This window comes from Leptidea sinapis, chromosome 8 (genome assembly GCF_905404315.1).
Source record: "Leptidea sinapis chromosome 8, ilLepSina1.1, whole genome shotgun sequence".
Classification (NCBI taxonomy): Eukaryota; Metazoa; Arthropoda; class Insecta; order Lepidoptera; family Pieridae; genus Leptidea; species Leptidea sinapis.
The window spans coordinates 556,284-581,901 of record NC_066272.1 but is presented as its reverse complement, the minus strand read 5'-3'; the positions used below and the strand labels follow the sequence as shown (position 1 = coordinate 581,901).

At 33.5% G+C, this 25,618-nt stretch overlaps 1 protein-coding gene across 4 annotated transcripts in view; it reads left to right on the top strand.

Annotated features, from left to right (window-relative positions):
• The window catches only part of LOC126965627 (cadherin-99C), a 222,660-nt gene extending 199,597 nt beyond the window's left edge, over positions 1–23,063 (top strand). For 3 of the 4 annotated variants that reach the window (XM_050809293.1, XM_050809294.1, XM_050809295.1), the window contains 13 exons: positions 931–1,104; positions 1,658–1,867; positions 4,564–4,812; positions 8,311–8,406; positions 9,477–9,630; positions 10,875–11,167; positions 11,680–11,904; positions 12,273–12,541; positions 15,211–15,390; positions 15,944–16,076; positions 18,637–18,733; positions 19,171–19,477; positions 21,506–23,063. In XM_050809293.1, coding sequence (XP_050665250.1) covers positions 931–1,104; positions 1,658–1,867; positions 4,564–4,812; positions 8,311–8,406; positions 9,477–9,630; positions 10,875–11,167; positions 11,680–11,904; positions 12,273–12,541; positions 15,211–15,390; positions 15,944–16,076; positions 18,637–18,733; positions 19,171–19,477; positions 21,506–21,596 — 2,478 coding nt within the window. In that variant the 3' untranslated portion in view covers positions 21,597–23,063. The remainder of the gene's footprint in view (positions 1–930; positions 1,105–1,657; positions 1,868–4,563; positions 4,813–8,310; positions 8,407–9,476; positions 9,631–10,874; positions 11,168–11,679; positions 11,905–12,272; positions 12,542–15,210; positions 15,391–15,943; positions 16,077–18,636; positions 18,734–19,170; positions 19,478–21,505) is intronic. The other variant, XM_050809296.1, reaches the window with a different exon arrangement.
• Positions 23,064–25,618: the final 2,555 nt, after the last annotated feature.

Below are 25,618 nucleotides of genomic sequence, written 5' to 3'. Positions count from 1 at the left end.
TTTGAATTAAAATATGTATCAATGATTCAAACAAAACAAATCTTATAACTATACTAGTGGACCCAACAGACGTTGTCCTGTACACATGTTTTAAATTTGAAAAATCGGTCCAGCCGTTAGGAGAAGTTCACTAACATACACATGAGCAGGAGAATTATATTATATGGGCGGAGAATCTAAACCAATCTCAAATTCACTGAAACAAACAAAAAAGTCATCAAAATCAGTCCAGCCGTTTAGGAGGTAGTTTAATTATGAATCTAAACCATTTTCGAATCCACCTGAAGACACACACCAATCTCAAATTCACTGGAACACACAAAAATATCATCAAAATCGATCCAGCCGTTTAGGAGGTAGTTCAATTGTGAATCTAAACCATTCTCGAATCCACCTGAATACACACAGAAAGTTTCATTAGAATCGGTCCAGCCGTCTAGGAGGAGTTCAGTGACTTACACACGCACACAAGAATTATATATATAAAGATTTACAACACTGTGATTACAAATTGTTATTAAATTTTAGTTGATATTATAATATTATTTAATAGTAAATTATAAAAAGTATATTTTAGTAGTTAATTGTTACAGCAGCAACTATGAATGATGTGTACATCTGTTATCGAGACCCACAGCAGTAATTTAATTTCTTAGATGTCTTACGTAATTGTTATGTATACTGATGATATTTCGTTAAGAATAAATAAAATATCAAACATCAGAAAGCTAGAACCAAAAAGGCTATATTAGCGCCATTTTAGCGACACCGTAAATTTGACATGCCTGTCGTAACGGCAGACAAACGCTGCAACATGACGCTGTATTTGAAACGATTCAGACCGAACACGGTCTCCCTTAGTTGTAATAATATGCATTAAGTTATATTGAGATGAGAGTAAGTAAGTATAATAAGTTTCTCATATTTCAGGATTATGCTTTCGTGGTGACGGCAACAGATGGCGCTATTGACAGACGTTTCGGAACTGCATCTGTGAGCGTGCTTGTTGACGATGTACCCGATGAACCGCCAATCTTTCCGCAAGCTCTCTATTCTGTGCATGTACCGGAAAATGTGCCTAATTACCCTGTAGTTAAAGTCCACGTTAGTATATTTGGTTTTACTTATTTAGTAGCCGGTAAATGTGTAACATTAATGCTTCTGAACTCAAAGTTAAACGGTCAATGAAAAGTGATTTGTCATGTTATTGAGTGGTACTCAGCCATTACCGAGTGGAACCTAAACTATAGAACAATCAAATAACAAGTCCTCGGAACCCATATGAGTGACATTTTGCAAGTTCAAATGACTCTGACTCCTTCTGCGGTTCTCCACGTTGTTGTTGTTGACACAGATATCTTCAAAACATGCACACACACACATTATAAGGTCGGTCTTACTTTTATATTGTAAAAGTTACACGTTATAATGGTGATACCGTTGACGACATTACCTAAGGAGTGCAGCAAAACGTTCTACAATGTTTAACAACTTATAACTTATTCAAATAATATTAATATTTAAATATTCTTAACTGATCGTTTATCGTTTCATACTCATGTTTGCTTCTTAGCGGTAGTTTTAACGTTGATAAGATATAATTCCTACTTGTTATTTGTTTCCGCTCGTCTTCTAAATTTCAACAATATTTTTCCAGGCGGAAGACCCAGACACATTGTCCGAAATAACATACACGATTATCAAAGGTGATACGGACTCGTTCTCCATCGATCGTAAGACTGGTATGATTCGTACGGTGAAGGCGTTAGACCGGGAGATGATCACCAGGCACGAGATCATTGTTGGCACCGAGGAGAACAATGGTGAAGGAAATGGTGCCACAACTACTGTTGAGGTCGTTGTTGATGTGAGTATAATTGTATGTGTAATTTATACAACTAGTATGTCAACTCCGGTCTTTTGCTAAATATCTAATAACTGTGTCTTAACATCTAGTTTATAAGATATGCAGGGCTGTCATAAAAACATTTTCAAACATACTAAGTATGGATTATAGAGTTGACATATAATGTATATATATTTATCCACACCCATGCTTTAAATCCTCTATTAAAGATTCTGAAACAGTTAGCTTATTACCTACATTAAAACACCCAATGTTCTGATAACCATTACATCATCCAAAAGAGTGTTGTAATGTTGAACTGAATTTCATAACAACACGCCTATGTTTTTTTTATCCCTTTATGCGCAAAGAGTTTCAACATACAGCCACATTCTTATTGCTCGATGCGTGGTATCTGTATGAATTTCTAAAAAAATAACATTTTCGTTTACGCGCGCTCCACACTACCAGAACGTCGCGCGCCGTAAAAAAAAAGTAGGTTATTCGAATCCCCGCCATTTTTCTTCGATATTTTTATTGTTTTGTTTACAAAAAATGAGTGATTCATTTTAAACGCTGCAAAAGAACATTATATTCGAGTGAATTTTAAGTATTGCACTATGCAAAATGTAAATTACTACTAAAATGAATAATTGTTTCATTAATACTTACTTTATTTGTATATAATCAGTGATGAATGATATTAGGTTACTACTAGGACTGGTGTTTTAATGTTAGCAGTAAGCTAACTGTTTCAGAATCTTTTAGAGGATTCATATTCTGGTTGTAGATAAAGTCTTGTATGCAACTGTTGATAATTAGGTATTAAAACACTCATGTGATACTATTATCACTAAATCAATCCACATTCGTGTTTTAATACCCCTTATTACACAACAGTTGCATAAATAACTAGTAATATATAACAATGTATAAACATTGATTTCAATAGTATTTTTGTTACTTATGTCTTTTGATATTTAAGGTAATTTATATATCATAAGTATTGCTTATGTTATCTAAGCCATTGAAACTTTCGACATTACCTTATTTATTAATATGCATCTTGAAAAACAACTTTAAAAAATAAATTGCTGTAATGTTCTATACATATATATTATATATGTGTGTATACATTATTTATTTATTTATTATATACAGACACTTTATCACATAATATTACATCATATTTGGTCCCTACACTAGGCGTAGCCTGTCCTGTAGGCAACCAATTTACATTCTATGGTTAACAATATGAACCGAAAGGTCAAAAAGTGCACTCTGTATGTGTGTGTGTCTGGGTGTGTGTGTGTTGTGTGTCTGTGTGGGTGGGTGTGAGTAAGTGTGAGTATCTGTCTAATCATGTTCAGAGGTGGGCTAAACTGTTATAATTTTTCAATGAATTATACTGTTGTGTTATATTTTTCTAACTGTTGTTGTAAACTGTTATAATATATATTAGATATTATAAATTTTTATCGAAATTATTTACGCTGATAGTTGTTGTCGCGGTTTGATGTTATTTAGTGTTATAATATAACATATTTGAAGAGGAATAATTTCTTTAACACTAAGTAGGTACTAGGTAGATGGTATTTTTTGTTGTGCTTTTTAGAAAGCTTTTTTTTACCTGTGTACCTACACAGAACAATCTTGTCGACTAATGAGTTCAAGAAACTATTAACTAAACGTATATTTACACTATTCACAGATTTTATTTTTACACTAACACTTGTCTATTTACATAAAAAAATAAAAACAACTCAAGACGTATTATATAATACACATATCCATTTAATTTACTATTCATACTATAGTTTTTACAAACATTTTACTTTAAAATTGATAATAATAATTTTCGAAACACAACTAGCAGTTTGTCAATTTAAAAACTCGCAAATAATGATTCTCATTGGAAATATAATGAATGAAAGTGTTGTTTTATCCAAAATGTTATTTATCTTCGTCTCATCGCAAGTAAAAATAGCTCTAATGTTTATAGCGAGAGTGTTTACAATACTTTTCAATCTAAAACAACAGTGTTATAATTTTATATTTGTTCGTCGCAAGTAAAAATAGTTTTTATTGTGATATACGAAGTGTTCACATTACTTTGAAGACTAAGCACTTACTAAAGCGAATACGAAAAAGTGCCATCTGTTAAAAATATTAAATTTACAAAATTTAAATTTCATTAAAGAAACGCACCACTTTCCGCTCGTGTGCATAGATGGCGCTGTAATTAAATTTCAGACGAATTATAACACTATAGAAATAATTTATATTATAACAGTCTAGTGGCAAATTTTATAATGTGTTATACTGTTGTAAAAATATATTGTAATATATAATGTGTTGTGTGTTATAACGCCCATCTCTAAATTCATGTTACAAAGTATTAACATTATATGAATGCTAAGCTATCACTAAGAATAGCTTCCATTTCTGCATAAGTGAGTGTGTGTAACCATCTCTGTATTTTAAATTTGACCTGAGGGACCGAGCAATTTTTAATAGAACATTTTAAATTTACCTTGTTGTATATATATGAATGTAATAATAATAAATACTGCGAAGTATTGTGTTAGCATAATGTTTACACTATTTAGGAATGTTCCTTAAACATACAATGATAATAGATTTACGTAATGTTGCATCCTTTATTCTAATAGCCCATTTAACCCTTAGTTTTTCTACTAAAGTGATCTGTCTCTCAGGACAAAAACGACAACGCACCACAATTCACATCGGTGGTTCGTCCTGTGACGATAGAAGACACGTCGTCCATCGGGTCGTTGGTGGACACCGTGGCGGCCAGTGACGCGGACGCCACGGCGCCCAACAACAGGGTCCGCTACTCGCTGGCGGGCCGGGGCAAGGCCTCCGTGTACTTCCACGTGGAGCCCGACTCCGGCGCCGTGCGGCTGAGGGACGATCTGAGGAAGGAGACGGACAGTGAATACACGGTGAGTGTTGCGTCTCTTTACTACTAACTGTACTCAGCACTAACGTATTAGTACATATTATATGACATGTATTCTGTTTTTGAAATAACTTTCAACGTCTAACGTGTTTATTTACGTAATTTGTGGCTTTTTTATAAAATACTAGTAATCCGCTCCGGCTTCGCATGGACAGTAGAATATCAGTGGTGCCACTTGTCGCACCAGCATGCATCATTTGGATAGGTTTTAAATAAAAAACACGAAATAATAAAATATATGTACACTACTTGAAGTATTTTCATACATTATGATCCTATCCTGCAGTGCACTTAGTGTAGTGATTAAAAAATGAAAAGAACATCCTTCTTGTAGTATATTCTTCAATAATATTATCGGCTCTTAGACACACGCGCCCACTCACTTCCGTCGCTTACAGAAGACTGACTTTATCACGACCGCACGTGCGCTAGAGATGACATAATGCTACCTTCTCTTTCACTCACATACACTACAACGAGTACGTTGACTTTGACGACTGACGTTTCTAGGTTATCGTGAATTCACATACACTACACTTCTCATCACAATTTTCAATCCTTCATTGAAAATTTAAGGTTCACATAAATCAACTTTTATGGGGAAAAATGTAAATAAGTGTATTTACCTAAAGGTAAGACAAAAAGATGACCTGAATATTTAAAATTTTTGAAATTAATTTTAAAATAAATAATGGTGAAATCGTACTCTTACAACATACCTGCGTATAGGCAAACATAGCGTGCAAGAGAGAAGAACATCTAACGGAGATACAGTCGTAAACAGTCAGCCACGCTGGAGGTTAGCTCCTTAGTATTTCATAACATTAAACCACTAGCGTTACCTAGTGTGTTAGCACACATCGACAATTGGTCAAGCATTGTCGGGCTGTCAGGTCGTGTATACGCCAGTTTATTCTGAAACTATATTTGGTGAACCGCATACTTACGTGAAAAAATAGACTTATGGGGTCACATATATTTTAGAAATACTCTCTACTACTCTACGCCCACACTGCACCTGAAAAAATATGCTCAATATCTCTTGTCCGATTTCAGTGATTTATATTTATGAATTTTATTATTATTATAATTAGCTTATATTATAAGACCATTTCAAAAATCGACTGTTAATTTTAGAGATTGTCACAAACAAACAAAAGGTCCTGTATGTGTAAATTTAGTACATCATCAATCTAGGCTATTCTAATATCAAACACTCGATGCCTTCGATTTTTTCATAAGTTATAAGAGTATGTTCAATATAATATATAATTCATCAAAATGATACCAGTACAAGTGATGATAATAAAGTTCGCCGTTCAAAAGAGGGATGATTGATATCTGCAAATAACTATTATCTACATACAAATTATTTATAATTAATCCTATTAATATAATTTAAGAAACTTCCAATTATTGTCAGCAATATCATTATATTGATAAGTTAATGTGTTAACAAGTGCTACCAACGTCATAGCTATAAGATATCCCAATTAATAATGGCTTTAGCTTGGACACTCTTAAATGGTTTCTAAGTTACTTAGAATATCGTAAGCAGACTGTGGAGCTTACATCATCTGATGGCAAGAAATGTTTTTCTAAATTTACTCCTGTCAATCGAGGTGTTCCACAAGGTTCCATCCTAGGCCCTATAATTTTTGCACTTTACTGCGCAGACATTGTAGAAAGTATTAGACATTGTAAGTTCCACTTATATGCTGACGATATACAATTATATATTACATGTAAGCCTGACGATGTTAGTAGCACTGTTACTAAACTAAATGAAGACTTACAACGTATTTCAGAGTGGTCAGAGTCTCATACACTATTATTAAACCCCGATAAAACGAAGTTCATGATATTAGGAACTAGAAATCAGATCGATATTATTGGCCAACAGCATCCATTACTTCAAATAAATGAGAAAAGTATCGAAAGAGTTAATGAAGCACGTAACTTGGGTTTATTAATGGACGAACAGTTAAGATTTGAGAAGCATACACTCACTACCGTCCGAAACTGTTTCTATCGACTTAAAATTTTATACAATATTTGGAATTACTTGAATGTAGGGACACGTATCAAGCTTTGTGAGAGTCTAGTTCTATCTAAATTCAATTATGCCGATGCAGTTATGAGTCACAGGCTCTTAGCAAGAACTAAAAATCTTATTCAGCGGGTACAAAATGCCTGCGCTAGATATTGTTTTAAAATCCCTCCTCGTGAACATGTCTCACCATATCTAAATAATGCTAAAATGCTAAAAATGTTATATCGGCGACAATTGCATTTCGCTACTCTTCTTTTTGGGGTTATAAAATACAAAATTCCACAATATCTTTATACCAAGTTACGATGGTCTGCTGACACTTGCAAGTATCACACTAGAGCTTCTCCTTACCTGCTCTGTGTACCACCACCCCGTCAGCGGCATTCGAAGGAGGCTTTTGTTATAATTATTCTAAAATATGGAATGACTTACCTCCTCCCCTTCGTAATATAAATAGTGTTTATACCTTTAGAAATAAATATAAAACGTATTTGTTTACACTTCAGTTGGGCCTCTCTCAAAATAAATCTTAATATGTAGTTTTAAAAAAAATCACGCCGCAAATCTCTTTCATAGTTTGAATGAATATATTTAATGTGTATATGTATATATGGATATATATGTTTATATATGTATGTATATATATTTATATATTGGGCATATAAAATAAAAAATATAAAAAAACCGGTATGCACACAAAATTACATACAAATTGGTACAGCCATTTCGGAGGAATTTGGTAAGAAACACCGGGACACGAGAATTTTATATATTATATAATCAATATATATCTAATTAATAACTGTTACGATCTAGCCGTCTACTATAATATTATTTTTTACCTTATGTTTTGAGTACTATCATTTATTTATTTTTATTTATTACATAATTATTGTATTTAATAATGGAAGCACTTGTGGCTGTTATCGCGACGGCCGGCTTATTGAAGGTAGCTACTGAAAATCAGTGTTGGGTGATACCCAACTAATATGCTGAGTAGCAAACCTTTTTGGGACATAACACTGCAAATACCACCTTATTATGTTGATATAGAATAAGCCTTACTTTAGTTTTTTAATGTATGTTAGTTTTACTTAGATAAGGTATATTATAGTAATTTTTAAGATAAGTTTTTTCATGTTATTTGTTATTAAATTTTGTAAATGTTCTCGTGTATTTGTAGTGTTTGTTCCAAATAAAGATATACTTACTTACTTACTTACTTACTATTAATAATTACATTTATCTACACCCATGCTTTAAATCCTCTATTAAAGATTCTTAAACAGTTAGTAATACAGTGATTATAAGAATTGTGTGTGTTTAAATTACTAACCCCTTCTATATAATATACGTATATATCTTATAACTGTGATAATTTCGGTCGATGATAGCAATGCATTTTCTCAAATGTATATTATATTTTAGGTCGATATCCAAGCATATGACCAGGGCGAGCCTGTGATGTCTTCTGTTACGAGCCTCACTGTGTACGTCAGTCATTCCGCAACAGTGCCACTGGACGTATGTATATTTTACCTTCTTATTACCTATTTATGTTACATTTTTTGTTAACATACTTTATGGTAAAGGTTACTATGGCATAAATGACTTTCTTAATGATACTACAGATCGTGAATGAAGCGACATCTTTCCAAGTCTGAGGTCTGAGTTTTTGACCTTCAATAAGTGATTTTAAATCCCATTTTTAATAAAAATATTTGAATTTCAAATATGTAAGTACTTAGTACCATAAATGTAGATCTTCATGCTTGTAAAGCCTCTACATTTACAAATTCTTTACAGTTACAGAATTCTTTAGTTTCGTGCACTCAATTTCAATGAAAATATGTCACAATATTGTTCGTATGAACCCAATAATAACATAATGTTATATATATAGTATCACTAGCTGACCCAGCAAACTTTTTATTGCCGATATTAAAATCGCGATACAACGTTTAGTAACTGTGGGTGATGGGTGAAAATTTTAAGTTGTATGTATTTTTTAATGCTGACTCATAATCAAACAAATTTAAAAAAAATGTCAAAAAAATTAAAACAAAAATTCGTGTGGACGGTTGGACCACCCTTAACATTTAGGGGTATGAAAAATAGATGTTGGCTGATTCTCAGACCTACTCAATATGCTCACAAAATTCCATGAGAATCGGTCAAGCTGTTTCGGAGGAGTACGGGAACGAACATTGTGACACGAGAATTTTATATTTTATAAGATATTATATATTATATATTATTAGAATAAATAAAATTACATACAATAATAAAATAAATGAATATTCCACTTAAACATATTAATTTCTACTTTTTTACTAATTTTTTTTTCGGAAATAGTTCTACTATATAGACTTATGGGTCTTTTCTCATGTAATAATATGTTATCAGGTAGTATATTCTAATCATACTGTGCCACGTAGATTAATTTCTGTACAGTCAACAAATAAACCTCTTCAAGAGATCTCGACGTTTTTATGGAAGATTTTAAATAATATTAAAAGTATGAAATATTATAATATACTTACCTATTCGACTTTTACCGTTACATTCATTGTAACAATTATGTTACGTTTCAGGTCAGGTTGGGGTTCCCAGATACCTTATACACGGAACATGTGACCGAAGATTCGCTCAACAGCACTCTTGTAAGAGTTATTCCGATATGGAACAAGAGTAAACACTCCAAGGACACACCTCTTAAATGTCTACTTACAAACTCATCGCAAAAAGGTATGCATTGTTAGCATTCATATATCTTTATCTGGTTATCTTTACTGTGTCTATAATATACCATAATACAGCTGTTAAGTCGACGTGTATGTACATTTTAATATTTTTTATAAAGACCGTTTGTATGTGATAAAGTAGTTTAGCTGAACTCAACTATATACGCCTGTCTGTCACTTTATTCTACACGTTCATCTCTTTCACGAATACCTTCAACGTAGCCTCGAGAAATATTAAGTTTATATTAAAAGTAGGCATTGATACAAGTACACCCTAGTTTTTAAATATAAATAAATACTTAATACTTTTTTTTCTTTCATTATAAATAAATAATATCATTCCTTGATATTGGAGTATTTTTTTTAACACAGGTTAAAAAAAATATAACGGTGTACAAGATTATTTAACGGCATTCGATTGAAAGTCAAGAGTATCGGAGTTCTTGACAGTTCACTTTTGATAGTGTGTCTATAACTCGAATTTATTTATTTCCTAATAATTTCCCACTTAATTATAATTGTGTACAGTTTTCGTGGACCTTATGTTCCTCAGTAAACATAAATAGCACAAATGCAAACTCTATTAATTGCTGGTGTACACTACTGGTGTACTATTATTAGATGCGAGGAGTTCTTCGTGCTCTTATACATTGATTTATATTTTGGATATAGAGATATATTGATTATGGTTTCACGTATGCAGCTCCAGGACTCCAATCCACAACATTCCCAATTAACAAATGCCAAAACAATGATGTAAATTGTTATACGAACGACAAACATGTTGCCTTTTATCGTATATTAACATTCTGAGAAAGATACATATAAGAGAATGAAATAGCGGCCTAAGATCTGTAAAGTTAAGGTTTTATCAAAAAATATCATTATTGCATATTATTAAAAAGAACAGAGTTATAAATTAATTTAACTAAAGTAAAGTTGGAAGAAATTTAAATCATTAAAAAATAGCAGGAGTTTAAGAGACAACTTAATTCATTCATTTAAAAGATCTTTTGACACTAGATCGTACTTGATCCGCTGCCCACTCAATTACAACACCTAACGAATCATGTTTGGATTTGGCAGAATCTGTCTTGAGATTAGCACTTTTACGCCTCGAATATAGAACGGGGGAGAAATATATGATAGGATTAGTAGTTAAAATCAAATTATTAAATTAAAATTTCTATGTCCTTAGTTACTTCTACGTCCTCGATGGAGCACTTGAATAGTTCTTATTATTTTCAGCTGTATTCTACGTGAAATTAACAGAAGAAAGGGATTGCGCTATCTACCTCAATTCTTCGCTAGACTACGAAACCCTCACAGAATACTCATTAGAAGTTCAACTTGAATCTATCCAAGGTCTGATCAACCCTGACAGCAGTCGCGCGATGGTCAGGATCCACGTGACAGACGTCAACGACAACCCGCCCGTGTTCATATTCAACGAACAGTCCACGATAGCTGGTGCTAGGGGGAAATATTATGCAATCGCGACCAAAGATATGCCTTTAGGGACTAACGTGCTTCAGGTTAAAGTAAGTGTTATGTATTTTATCTATACAAAAATATATATGTCTACCAGACGCTGCAGGTAAGAAGTTAAACTTATTTTTGACATAATATCATTTTTCTACTTTTTACAACATCACAGAAATTGGGTAGGTGAGACTTAAGAAAAAAAAATCTAATTAAAGATATTTTATTATTATAGACATGCATACAATATTATTTTGTACGTCACTATACTGAACTTTGATAAAAAAACAATATGGTGCGTAACCGAAAATCGTGACGACACTTCTATAAAATTTCACTCATACGTCAGTTAAGAAGTTTCACTTCAAAAAATTTGATTTCGTATTTCGTGGCCGCAAATTTAGAAAGTAGATGTATGTATGGATTGATTTGAAATCTTTCATATCAAAGATTTCTATGGTCAATGAGCTACCGAAGAAATGTATTTAAAAATATACTATTATGTTTCTTGTGCCTCTGAAATAATATGTCCCTGACTTTATTTTTTTAAGTTTAGTTCTTTTTTTTTCAGGCAAAAGATAAAGACAGCGGTGATTTTGGAAAAATAGAGTATCGAAAGAATGCTTGGACCAAGTCTGCCGAAGAATATTTCTCTTTGGACACAGATACTGGAGTCATCAGCAATATTAAAACATTCGAGAATGTTCCTAAAGATATAATTCCGTTTAAATTTAATGTTATGGCGAAGGATAACCCAAAATCAGACAATTCCAAGACTGCTCGCGTATCTGTCGTGGTAAGTTCTTTAATGATTAAGGTACTAAATATTAAAAGCATTAACGATATTCAAATAAATACATTATATTTAATGGACTCCATTTTCATTCTGATAATGAGGGAATTCAATTGTATTATTATGCATTTATTGAGTACTTTGAGTACCTTAGGAAACGAATTCTTTACCCAAACAACATAATCATACGTACAGAATAAAACTAAGACTGTATGATTTTATCAATCTGTTTTTATTATAAGTAACAATCTGTGCTATTTCAGTATTAAATACATGAAAGTCTGTGGTGATTTTTAACATGAATAATACATTAAGTGCACACGTTTACATTTATTCGATTTTTAAAAATGCTATTTCTATAATAATTTTAGATAAATCTGCTGCAAAAAGACAACCAAATGATAATTGAATTAGCTGACGTAAACATCGATACCATGACAGCTCTGCAAGCAAGAAGTCTTCTCTACGAGGTTGAACAGAAAAGTGGCTTAGTGGCTGGCTTGGAGAAGCTAACGCCCAGGCTGTATCTAGGAGAAAATGGAACTTTGGAGAGCGATCCTAAAGGAACCAGCGTATGGTTGTACCTGTTAGATCCCAACAGTGGAGAAATATTGACAAGGGAGTCAAAACCTATTAAAAAGTAAGTGTCTATATATTATATTCAAATGAGTAATTCTGGTTTATAATTAATAAAATTATAAAATTGTATATACTTTCATTCAAATTATAGCCGCAAACTAGCGCGCCATTCCTATGGATGCAAGACAACGATATATTTAATACAATTTAAACTTACAAAATTACATGTGTAAAAATTTTAAAGTAATTTTTTGTAATGGCATTGTTTTTCATTATTATTTATTTTAAAAGAAGAACACAAACAGATTAGTACAGGGGTAAAAAGGGAGTTCTAACAATTAATAATCTTCATCTTAAAAATAAAATAGATAAAGATATAGGTATAATCTTATGTATGCATTTGAATATAATATTGACACGAGAGTGGGTCAGGGATTGGAAATAATACTCCGCTTATAGGAACGAGTCTTTATTTGCGTTCACTTTTCTGAACTTGCACTTCGTCGTTCTGACGCTGTTCCGCTTGTCGGCGGCGGTACCGTCACTGCCCCCTCCCAAGACATGATCGTCCCGATTATCGTTGCTTCCGTAGTACTTAGCTACCCGATCGACATGTACGATTTTCGAGGGATTTTGAGGGGTACGCTGGATCCTGAGAGTCACATCATTTGTCCTTGTGATTAGTTTGCATGATCCCTCACAACTTGGTTGAAGCATAGGAGACTTCCCATTTCGCCTTACGGGATTGTGTAACGAAATCAGGGTTCCCTCTTCAAAACTAGGAACATTAGCTCTTCTTCTCGTCTTCATCCGTTCACTTGCCTTAAGCCTAGTTCTTCTAATTTCCTCGAAGATGTCAACCATCTTATTCCGTAACTCATCCACATATTCTGTTAAACTATTATTGGAGTATCCGGTATACAGCCTGAGACTAAATCAGCTGGCAATCTCAATTCACTTCCAAAATTAGCGTACGCAGGAGTCACCGTAGTCGTCTCATGTATTGCGGCTCTATACGACATGAGAAACAGTGGAATGTACTCATTATACCCTATATCTACCCAGTTATCCTGATGACTGACCACTACCTTCGCCAAATACCGCTCCAATGTTTGGTTAAACCTCTCCATCATCCCGTCCGACTGTGGATGATTTGGCGTAGTTCTTGTCTTATGGATACCCAAGATCTTGCAAACTTCTTGATCTCGTCTCCATAGCACTCCACCAATCCCGCTGTTGCCAGCATCAGCATCCACTATGAATTTCCCTCTGTGTCAGGATATCCGACGATATGTGATTCATATAGTCGTTTCTTCAAATCTAAAAAAGCTTGTTCGCATTCTACATCCCAGGAAAAGGCTCTTTTCTCCTCCGTCAGTCGTTAGGGCTTAGTAATAAGGGCTTAGCAACATCGGAAAACCCTTTTACAAGCCGATAATAGGAGCATAGTCCTAGAAAAGCTCTCACATGTGTCTTTTCTGTCGGCGTCGGCCAGTCCTTGACAGCACTTATCTTGGTAGGATCCGACCCAACGCTTTGCTTCGAGAAATCGTGCCCCAAATAATTCGCCTGACGTTGAAAGAAGGGACATTTCTTTGGACTCAACTTCAAGTTGGCACCCTGCAGTTTTGCGAGGACTTTTTCAAGCTTCATATGATGATTTTCAAAACTTCATCCCATAATGATTATGTCATCCAAGTAGACAAGGCAGGTTTCTCCCAACATACCTGCCAGCACATGCTCTATCAACCTCTTGAAAGGAGCTGGGGCGTTACCTAATCCGAAGGGCATTGTTTTGAACTGCCATTTTTCCGGTTCAAAAAGCCTTCTTCTCCTTATCTTTATGGTCCAAATTGACTTGTCAGTAGCCACTTTTCAAATCCAGTGTGGAGAACCACGTCATGCCACAAAATAAATCTAAGGTGTCATAGATTCTTAGTTACATCGTTCAAACGCCGATAGTCCACACAAAATTTAGTTGATCCATCCTTCACCAGATCTACTGGAGAACACCATGGACACGAAGACGGTTCTATTACATCAGCCCCGTCGTTCTTCGAGAACATCCCGGCGTAGCGTAGTAAACAATTTTTCGCTTTAATTAACTGTAGCTTGGTAAGATTGTCCTTACAACCATCCAGAAGTTTCTGTATGTTCACAACTTGTCTACCTCCCTTCTTCACACTTGCTTAACCAAGCTATATCCACAAAAGCTCCGATCACTATTCCCTTCCTAACGATTTGCTTGTTTTTATGAGGATTAAACACGGGAATCATTGCAATTTGGGAGTTTCCCACAACAGTCCTGGCGGGGATCCATGCAGTGCCCCATGTCTCTCTTTCAATTGCAGCGCATTTACAGGCTCTTCCTCTGTCATCCCTTGGCAGGACTACCGGGACTAGGGTCTGCGATCTCCGATTTAAGGAAGTCTTTCAAACACAGCACTTTTCCAAAAATTCCGCCTTTTATTGGAATTTCTTCAACTCCATGCTTCAATTTCCATGTTTCATGTCAATGGTACACTGATGATTTCGAAGAAAATCCAACCCAATGATGCAGTCTGTGATATCCTCGATTATCACTGACAACTCTCGTCATGTACGTCGAAGCGTTGCTACGCGACACTAAGTATTATTAACCTTAAGCATGCAAGTTGTGCACTTTTTGGGTGTGTGTGTTACAATATATATTTTTATCTTTAATCAGGTTATTTCTTTTATTAATTACAGAGCGATAGATGCTGGCGTGTCAGTGAGAGCGCCGCTGGTGGCGGTGGAAGCGCCGCGCCGCACGCAGATAGCGGCCGCCCCGCTCGCGAGCGCGGTTCCGGCTGCCCTACTGGCTCTGGCCGCGCTCGTGCTCGTAGCGGCCACCGCGGCCACCGCCTACATCTGTGCCTCCTGGAACAGGTGACGTCATATTCAATCAATCCTCGAAATAGGGACAGGCTTGTTCTTAGTGACGTCACCATTGACGTATTATTAACAACTAGACTCCCAGTCGCCTATTAAAAGTCGTCAAATATGTCCAAGCGGCGTTATATATACGAACATTATTTTTTTAAACATTAATACAATCAAACAGGTATTATCGACCACTGTTAATACTTCAAGTGACATTATTAATACAATCACACAGGTATTATCGATCACTGTTAATACTTCAAGTGACATTATTAATTCAATCACACAGGTATTATCGTCCACTGTTAATACTTCAAGTGACACTATTAATACAATCACACAGGTATTATCGATCACTGTTAATACTTCAAGTGACATTATTAATTCAATCACACAGGTATTATCGTCCACTGTTAATACTTCAAGTGACACTATTAATACAATCACACAGGTATTATCGACCACTGTTAATACTTCAAGTGACACTATTAATACAATCACACAGGTATTATCGACCACTGTTAATACTTCAAGTGACATTATTAATTCAATCAAACAGATACAAGAAGCACAAAGAGCATGCAGTACAGCAGCAGTACGGTACCCTGAGCATGAACGTGGCTGTTCCTCGACCAGCTTCAGGATACGAGTCCAGCGAAGACGATCACGCGGCGCCGCGATATGAGACTCAGGTTTGTTCGTAAATACTGTTTAAAATACACGGTTACACTTAAACCATGACTCCACGATATTGGTCTTCGATAAACTCCCGATTTTTGGGACTATTGCAAGCATCAGTATCGCGAATGTCCAGCAATTCCTAATATTTTGTATTATTTGACTTTTATTTAATGTATTTAATATATTTATTACTATGCAATGCTTAGCAGTTAACATAACGGTTTTAGCGAAAAAAATTGTTGATTAAATTTTTAAAGTTATACTTCTTTTGGCGCGATGGAGAAAAATGATGAGAGTGAATTTTTACGATGCGCGCGCACCCCGACACCTGAATTCTACATCGTGAAGTTAGTTCTAAGTAGTAGAGTTGAGACGTACTAGGCAAAATGCAATACTAGGTATGACGGTGACTGTGACTCAAAAAAGTAACAGCGACAAATACCTGTTACAAAATACTAGCTGTTATTTAAATACTATCTGTGATAATATAATAGCTACTGTAGTGAGGCGTATATTTTTCGTTGTTTGGTGTTACTTGTTAGCGCCATCTATACGTATTACATAGTACTTTCTCTTGTGGTGACTTCGAATTTCAAAAGTTCTGTTTAGGTAAAGCTGTACAGACCTATTAATTATTTTTATAGTTTTGATGTTATAAAAATAATCATTATACTTTCGTATTCATTATGTTTCAATACTACCTATGCTTAAACAGTGATCCTTACCTAGTACACAATTAAAATGTGCCCTTATCATACGAATAATTCAACAATAAAGTTGAAATAAACATCATAAAAATATATTATTCAGTAGGTACTATCAAATTACCAATATAGGTTTTTTCTTTTGAAGAGGTGAGCCGTATTTTCCTGCTCGTAGGCACAATATAACTGTGAATAAATACGATTACGAAAAATGATATCAGAGACAGGGTCTTCCATTTGAAATTTACTTCAATATTTTAATTAGGTACCTACCTATCTTATCTTAACAATAGTATGTTAAATAAATGTATGAAAGTGATGTATCTATTATTTCAAATGTGTCAATAAAAGTAAACAGGCTTTTTCTTATCCCACATATTTTAAGAGAATAGTTGAACCATAACTATTTTATTACCTATTGAATTAAAAATAATATAACAGACCTACAAATCACACAATTATAGCTGTATCGAAATACTGTTAAAAATACCTACTAAATACTCATAATTATTTGTTCAATAACAGGTATTACTCAAATATCAGTTGTTACTAAAATACTAGTTGTTATCAAATACTTGTTCAGTAACGGGTGTTACTTAAATAACAGTCGTTACTAAAATACTAAGTGTTATAAAATACTAGTTGTTACAAAATACTAGTTGTTACAAAATACTCCTAATACTTGTCACTGTTATTTTTGATATCTTGTCACAGTGACAACCGGTGATATTTTAATACCTGTTACAAATACCTGTGACGATAAATACGTCTCACCCCTACTAAGTAGCATCAAAATCGATAACTATGTTCAAGTTGTATATACTAGTATTTTTATATTTAGAACACGTGTTTCGTAACAAAACGAATAAATAAATATTATTTTGGTGTTTTTATTAAATCAATTTCATATACGATGGTGATAGTATTTACTAATAACTTAACTATTTGTTAAAATGTGATTTATTTTTCCATACGCCAAAGAAGTATAACTTCTAACGCGTGTACATAAGTACACACACTCTTTTTTTTTAACAAACCTATTGGAATATACACTGATATACTTTTAACTCCACCTTTGACCCACTATGCTGATTAGGGTCGTATTGTTTTATTCGAAATTATAATTAAATCTAATGTTGTTTGTGCAATAACTGAGCCGACCGTTGTTCAATAGTTATATACCGCTTGCTGATACCGTGCGTGGTAGACAATTGCATGCATCTCTGAGCAATCAATTGCCATTATAATAAATGAAGTTTTTTTCAAAATAATTTATGCTGAAATTCAGAGTAACATCCGTTTCAATTCTTCGAATGTGTGATAACTTGCGTTAAGGTGTTTGTGTGATCCATATGAAATAGTGTGATTAAATAATACATAAGTGTATTTTGTCCTATAAAAGCGTGGGGTGTACTTGTGAATAAAACATTTATGACAAACTAACATCAAGCATCCCGTAGTTTATACAAAATAATACATTGTTTTTGTTTTTTAATCAGTAAACATAAACTAAACATAAACTATTCAGTTTATGTTTATAAAAATTATTTTGTACTTTTTACTTTGATTTTCTTTTAACCTAGTTTTTAAGTTTTTTTCTTACTATTATTTATTTGCGTACGACTTTGTTTTTTTAATAAAGGTTAAATATTATAAATTGTGTAGATTTATACATGTCTATAAAATTAAAAATATTTAGTTATTTTATTTAAAAAATCATTAATTACGCCACTTTTGCGTTAAGTATTGTCGCTTTATACTAGCTATCCGCGGCATTTTCTACTTCCAGCTTTCCCTTGGGTTCTCTTGAGTTGCATGGTCTAGTAGTAAAGCTAGTTAAATAAATAATAAGTGTCTACCTGTCCAGGTGCTGAACATGGCTGTCGACGACGCTGACCTGCAGCTGGACTTCAGTTCCAACAACCATGCCTTCAATGTACACAACGTGCAGTATTTATCTAAAGGTAACGATATTCTATTGTATTCACGGTCCCTGTTTGAGAGAATGGAAATGGAAATGGAATTTATGGAGGATGAAAAACTCGAACCCGCGTCTGTCGAGTTCTATCTAAGCGTTCTTATCAATTGAGCCAACCGTCCGAATAAATTTGGGTATAAATTAAATTTGTATATCGGCATTTCATCAATATTTATAATAATATCATATCAAATATGATATTTTACCTGTACTTACTGCTTTTGACGATATCCAGTTATCATAAAATTTTGATAATTTAAAAAAAAAATCTTGCATTTAACCTAGTTGGACAACTCACTTGTTCATCACAAAGGTTTGAAATGACATGTTGTACAACTATTAAGCTATTTTACCTAATCTAATAGCTAATACAAAATATTTGGTTCTTCTTTATGATTTTAATTATCTTTTTCTCGATGTAAGGTGAAAGAAGCCCCACTTTATCGGAAACGGCGACGACGGCGCGAGCGTCCAGTGTAAATGAAAGTGGCGGCACTCTTAACAACATGACTAACTTCGACAACAACATGAGTCGTAACACACAGACTCTCAACCGGCGGCCGCACACCTCACAGGCGCTCAACAACGCGCTCGGGACCTTGCCCAGGGTCTCCAACAATGGCGGCGGGGGACTCCTAGCGGCCACTCTGGGGAGGAAGATGAACGGCAACAACCATAAGAAGAAAGTGGCACCCATCATGGCGTACGATGAAATACCAGGGTTGCAGAGGTTCGTTTTACATTCGGTATATTATAAATTTTACCAGTGGGAGGCTCCTTTGCACAGGATGCCAGCTAATTTATGGATTCCACAACGATGACTTTTTCTGTTTCAGTCTAAAGGCCGCCGTAGCTAGTTAAATTATTTAACAGCGAATGAGACTTAACAGCTTATGTTTCAATGTGATTATTGCATTTGTAGTGCCCCTTAAAATTTATGGATTTTTCAACAATTTTTAGCGGTACTGCATTGTAATGGGCAGGGCGTATCATTTACCATCAGCTGAACGTCCTGCTAGTCTCGTCCCTTATTGTCATAAGAATATAGTATGACTAAATCGAAAAGTATGTCAAGTAAATAAAGTAGTATTTTTCAATAACTTTTATATTTTTTACATGCATTCTTACATTCTCAACTCATTCAACGTCAACACATTATTCGACAGAATGTTAGAATATGTTGATATTGCGTTGTCTCCGAGGACAATCCTTGTAAAGGTCCTTGTAAAGGACTCATACTATAGGAAATTATAAGAAATGGCTCTTATTTGTAATTTACTTCAATGTTTGGAAACGTCATTCCTACAAACAAATATAATCTGAATTGACGAACATAATTAAGTCCCATGATGTTTTATTTAGAGATACCTGACTTTGAATGTGGAAAACTTTTAATACTTCAAAAATTGCAGAGTTTATTAATGTAATTTAGTCCATTATTGTAAACAACATATTATTAACACTTTCAGATTAATGTGGAAATATAATAATAAACTATTCTTTCAAATTCAGGAAATGGACCTAGGAATGGGTGAAACTGTCATAATAATCCCTTCCTAATCATATAAGTTCCTATTCAAATCAAATCAAAATAACTTTATTCATGTAGTAGGTCAAGGAAATGACTCCTATCATTGAATGTCAAAAGTCTTCTTTTCTTTTTATATATAGCCAGTATGCCTGACAAGACATTGGTGCTAATTCTAAATATGTAATAAAATTCTGAATTAATTACTTACCTTTCGGTTATAGGAGAATGGGACTTTTGGGCCTGATAGTTAACAAGTTGAAATATACTTTAAAAAGGGTATATTTTTCTGGTGTAAAATACAAAAAACTAGCTCATTTTGCAATCTACAAACCGAGAAAAAATATTAAAATAAAGGAAATCGATTAAAATGTAATCGAATGAATATTTAATCGATTAAAATAACATTAAGATTCAGATGTTTTATTTCAATAATAAGAGTTAGGTGTATATTATTACGAATGACCATATTATTATGAATAAAATATACAATTTTCTCAGGAAAAAATAGAACTGAGCAATTATTTTACTATCAATAAATCGATCAATAAATCGATTTACATAAAAAATCGATACTTTTCTTCGTCACAAACGAAGTTGTCACTTCGTTTCTACTTTCTTGTTGTATTCGTTGAGTAACGACTTGTTAACTGTTAACCTACCCAATTGAATTCCAAGGAAAGTTTTCTCTAGCAGTCTGTTTTTCAGTTCATGTATGAGCTAATGAGTATATAAATTATTCTTATCTGAGCAAATAAAACTATCTTTTAATTTAGGTATACTATATTACCAATTGTCTTATATTAAAATGCAATAAAATGTCGTTACAGCAGTAGACTATATACGTAGATAGGTAGGTATTTTTTACCAAAAAAAAACTAGGTTGGTACCCATCTAATATAAGTATGTGATAAATCCTTAGCAGCTAGGCATTTAATAAACCTACTATAGATGTGCTGTCAACATAATATAGTAACCTCATTTTTATATTATCTTCGAATACTCAGCTCCTAGATTGACAAATCTTGCTAAATTTTCAATTATGGATTATTTAAATGTTATCTTTTAAATGGTGCTACTTTCCTCTTGTTATCACTTGGGCCCAGGAATGTATGGAAGCGTTTCAATCTCCTTTACTGAGTAGTCAATTGCTATTTATTTTTCATGTTACTTTATTTTATGCTGTATAAAACTTAATTTATATAATTAATTAATTCATCGGTCTTGCAGGGCGTCGGACAATGACAACGTGACTTTCGGTAAGCGGAACTTCAGCAGTTACTCGTACGACCAGCCGATTGAAACAACGACGGAATTATGAGCCACCAGACTAGTGAAATAAAGTGATGTCCGTCCATAGACTTTGTACTTAGTAAATGATGTGTTCAACGAATATACGACTGAATAGAAGCTCCAATGTAAGTGTGAATAACGAATTTCTATGTAATCGCGTAATTTTATTGTACTTAGCAAAGGCTAGTCTTATAATTGTGCATAATAATGTAAATAATAGAAGCATTGTGTAATTTTGATATTAGGGTACCTGAGATATGGTACAAATTTTATTGTACAGTTTCAAATTACTAATACTTGCCAGTTCATTAATCTACTTCTCATTATTTTTCTAATAGGTTTTAGAGATACAGTTTGTTCGCGCGTTTTTACTGTCTGTCCTGGCATACAAATATTGTTCGATTTGTTTATATTTTAAAGAATGAAAATATTAACAAAGGATGACTGCAGCTATAAGATCTAGATTGATGTATTATTGTGTCAGAAAATGAATACAAAGTGAATCATATATCTACACACTATTATCTATATTTAAAAGTGTAAATAACAGTAATAAAACGACACCTTTTGAAAAGTATAAAATGTAGTTTATATCCCAGGGAATCAGTAAAAACGTTGTTTTACTGTACCTACCTAATACGTTTTCTATTCTGCGCTATTTTATCTCTTAGTGTAAAAAATATTGTCTTATATCATAATATCTTATTTGGATCCTGTTTCGATCATTGTAATAAATATGTGCCAGTTATAAATTATTATAACAATATAAATCTTAATGCTCATTTTTCTATGAATGTGAGGTAATGTGCCAAACGAATTTAATTCTTAACAAAGACAATGTAAACTGTGGAATATAAATAAGTAGTTTACTTTTTTTATATATATATATTTATTAATAAAAAAAAAAACAAATTTTACATTGCGGTTTCAAAGCAATAAAAACCACTGAGGTTTGTACAATTGCTAAATTAAGTCTACACCAACAGAGTTAAATTAATAAAAGAAAAAATAGTTCACAATCGTTTGAAACTTAGCTATACATTATAATTATACAAATAAAAGTAAAAGTACTTGATACAATTAATAGTTAAGCACGATAAATTGATCGGTGGTTAGTCAAGTCTTAAGAAGTATTTTTTTAAATTCTGTTTTAAATTAGTCTCAGTCAACGAGTCGGACTTTAAACTAAGGACCCCCCTCCCCCCTTAACTTACGATAAAACTCATTAAGAATCTTTTTTACATCGCTCAGGAAGTGGTGTCGGGTCGGTGTGGTATATTATATTGTTTTTTCACAGTTGGCATTTAACCTTTGTAGTATCTCATGTTACTCATAATTTAATTGGCTAAGTGATACCTTGTCAAATTTTAATATATTGTATATTTTGTAAATTTTATATATTAATAATGTTTACATTCTAAAATGTAGATCATTTGTATGAAAATGTGTTTATGATTGTTTTCTTATTTTTGAGTAAATTAATTTTTTCAATAAATTTGTTTTAATTTATACGACGCTTATCTATGAATGAATATGTCATAAATGCGTATAGAAACCTACTTCGTTTGTTATATCGGAGGCAGAAAGTCTACGATAACCTAACGATATTAAGTCTTTTAAATCCATATTATATAAATTTTTCTCCCTTCATTAAGGGAGAAAAATTTACGTAATTCATTAAAGTCCTCTATAAAAATTATAATGACACAAACCTGTATTACTTCTGTCATACAATATAATTTTTGGGAAAAGAAAATAACAAGTAGGTACAAGTATACCATATTATATGGACCTCAGGGTCCGCCATGTTCCTTCAGTTCCTCTTTTTCCACTGTACTTTAAATGTATAAACTATATTAAATTTTGTATTTGAATCTCGTTAACGAATTAATCAGATTCAGATTCTTGTCGAATACTTTTAATATTATTGAGGGTTGAGGCACCCACCCATCCTTCAAGGTGGGAGTACGCTCTATTCTTGAAGGTTCCTAAATCGTATCGGTTCGGGAAAACAGCAGCCTATAATTGGTTCCACAAAGTGGCTGAGCAAGGAAAATAATTCTTACATAACCCACGGTTGTAGAATGGCAGAAGTAAACTTGATAGGGGTTTAATTTACAACTTTGACGTAATGTCTGGTGGTGGTGGTCCCACCACGCTGTTAGTATCAATCCAAATAACTCTTTGACCACTCCCCGTGACAAATCCGGTAATAAATACATTATGTGGTATAGAGTTGATAGATAATTAGTATTATACTCTATTAAACATAAAATAAAGTTCAATAAATGATTTGAAATTTCCGAAACATTGAATAGTTTAAATACGCTGTCACTGGCTGTTGTGACGTCAGTACACTACGGTCATGTCACTCATGGTCACGGCGGATCTCTAAAAATCAACTATCATCCATAATTTCAACGACTGTCTTACGAATTACATTTAACCCATCCCTAGAAAAGTTCTCAACGCCGCTTAAGAAATTTTCACTTCAAAATTAGCCAGATTAGAACCTACAAGCCATAGCATCTGATTAGAACTATGTATGCCCAGTGCTCGTAAGACCCCAAGTAATGCCCCTGCCGTTGTGTTCGGATTTCAAGGGTGTAAGTGCCGGTATTATGTACAGGAACATGAGATTATAATAGGAAATAAACAAACTTTATTCATTGATTAACCGACTTCAAAAAAGGAGGAGGTCCTCAATTCGTCGGTATGTTTCTTTCTTTTTTTTATGTTTGTTACCTCAAAACTTTCGACTGGGTGAGCCGATTTTTTTTTATTTGAAAGCTGGTGCTTCCTGTGTGGTCCCATTGTAATTTAGTTCAGATCTGACAATGGCATCCATGAGAAAACCATAAAAGTCTTAAATTTGCTATACGTATGTGGACGACAAATTTACGAATAACTCAATATCGCGCCAACCGATTTCGATGATTCTTTCTTTATTGAAAAGTATATACTTTAAAGATAGTTTGGTGTGAGTTTGGTTGGGTTCTGATCACGGGATCCATGACAAAGTAACAGAACTTTTCAGTTCTTAGGAGCAAATAAACGATACTCGGCCGAATCTTTTTTATGCTATCCGGATATTTAAGTCATCTACCATAACATAGTTATGGCCAAGTAATTGTAGTCGAATATTATGATCAATGGGAACTACTTAACGACTTACAGTTAGGGTGCGATCTGTGGCAGAATTTTTTACTGCCTGTAATTAAATTGCGAAGCGCTTACGTTCATTGCTGCATTTAAAAATTTAGTATATCCACACATATTTAGCCAAATTATTAGTCAGTGTACTTCAAATTTACTAAAAATCTTAAATAAAATTTTTTCTTAACATAAAACAACCGACTTCAAAAACACTATTTCAAAACACAAAACACACTAAACAAAAAAGCGCGTACACCTTCCTTAAAGGCCGGCAACGCTCTTGTGATTCCTCTGGTGTTGCAAGAGAATGTGGGCGGCGGTGATCACTTAACACCAGGTGACCCGTACGCTCGTTTGTCCTACTATTCCATAAAAAAAAAAAAACACAATAGATATAACATGCACTAAAAAGTATAAAAATAATTCGTATTTTTATACAATCTAATTAATTAATCTAATTCTAGTTACGATTATTGTAATTTTTGGAATCGTTGTAGGAGTAGTAGTGGTGATAGGTGAGATGTGCTTGAGTTGTGAGGAGGCGAGAGGCGAGAGCGAGTCGCGGCGGAAGGACACCGATTCCAAAAATGACAATAATCGTAACTACAATTACATTAATAAATTAGATTGTATAAAAATACGCAAATATTTTTATACTTTTTAGTGCATATTATATCGATTGTTTTGGAATAGAGTTAGTGAAGTCGGTTGTGTTTTTGTTAAAATATTTTTTTAACCGTTTGTTCGGTCACTACCATCATAAAGGAGCTAAGGGAGGGTCATCTTCCTCGTTTAATATGATGCGGCTGAGTATTTGAACCATTCTGTAAGTCTTAATTAACTTGTTCCTTACTTATATCACAGATAATTATTGCGAACAGTTCAATTTCACTA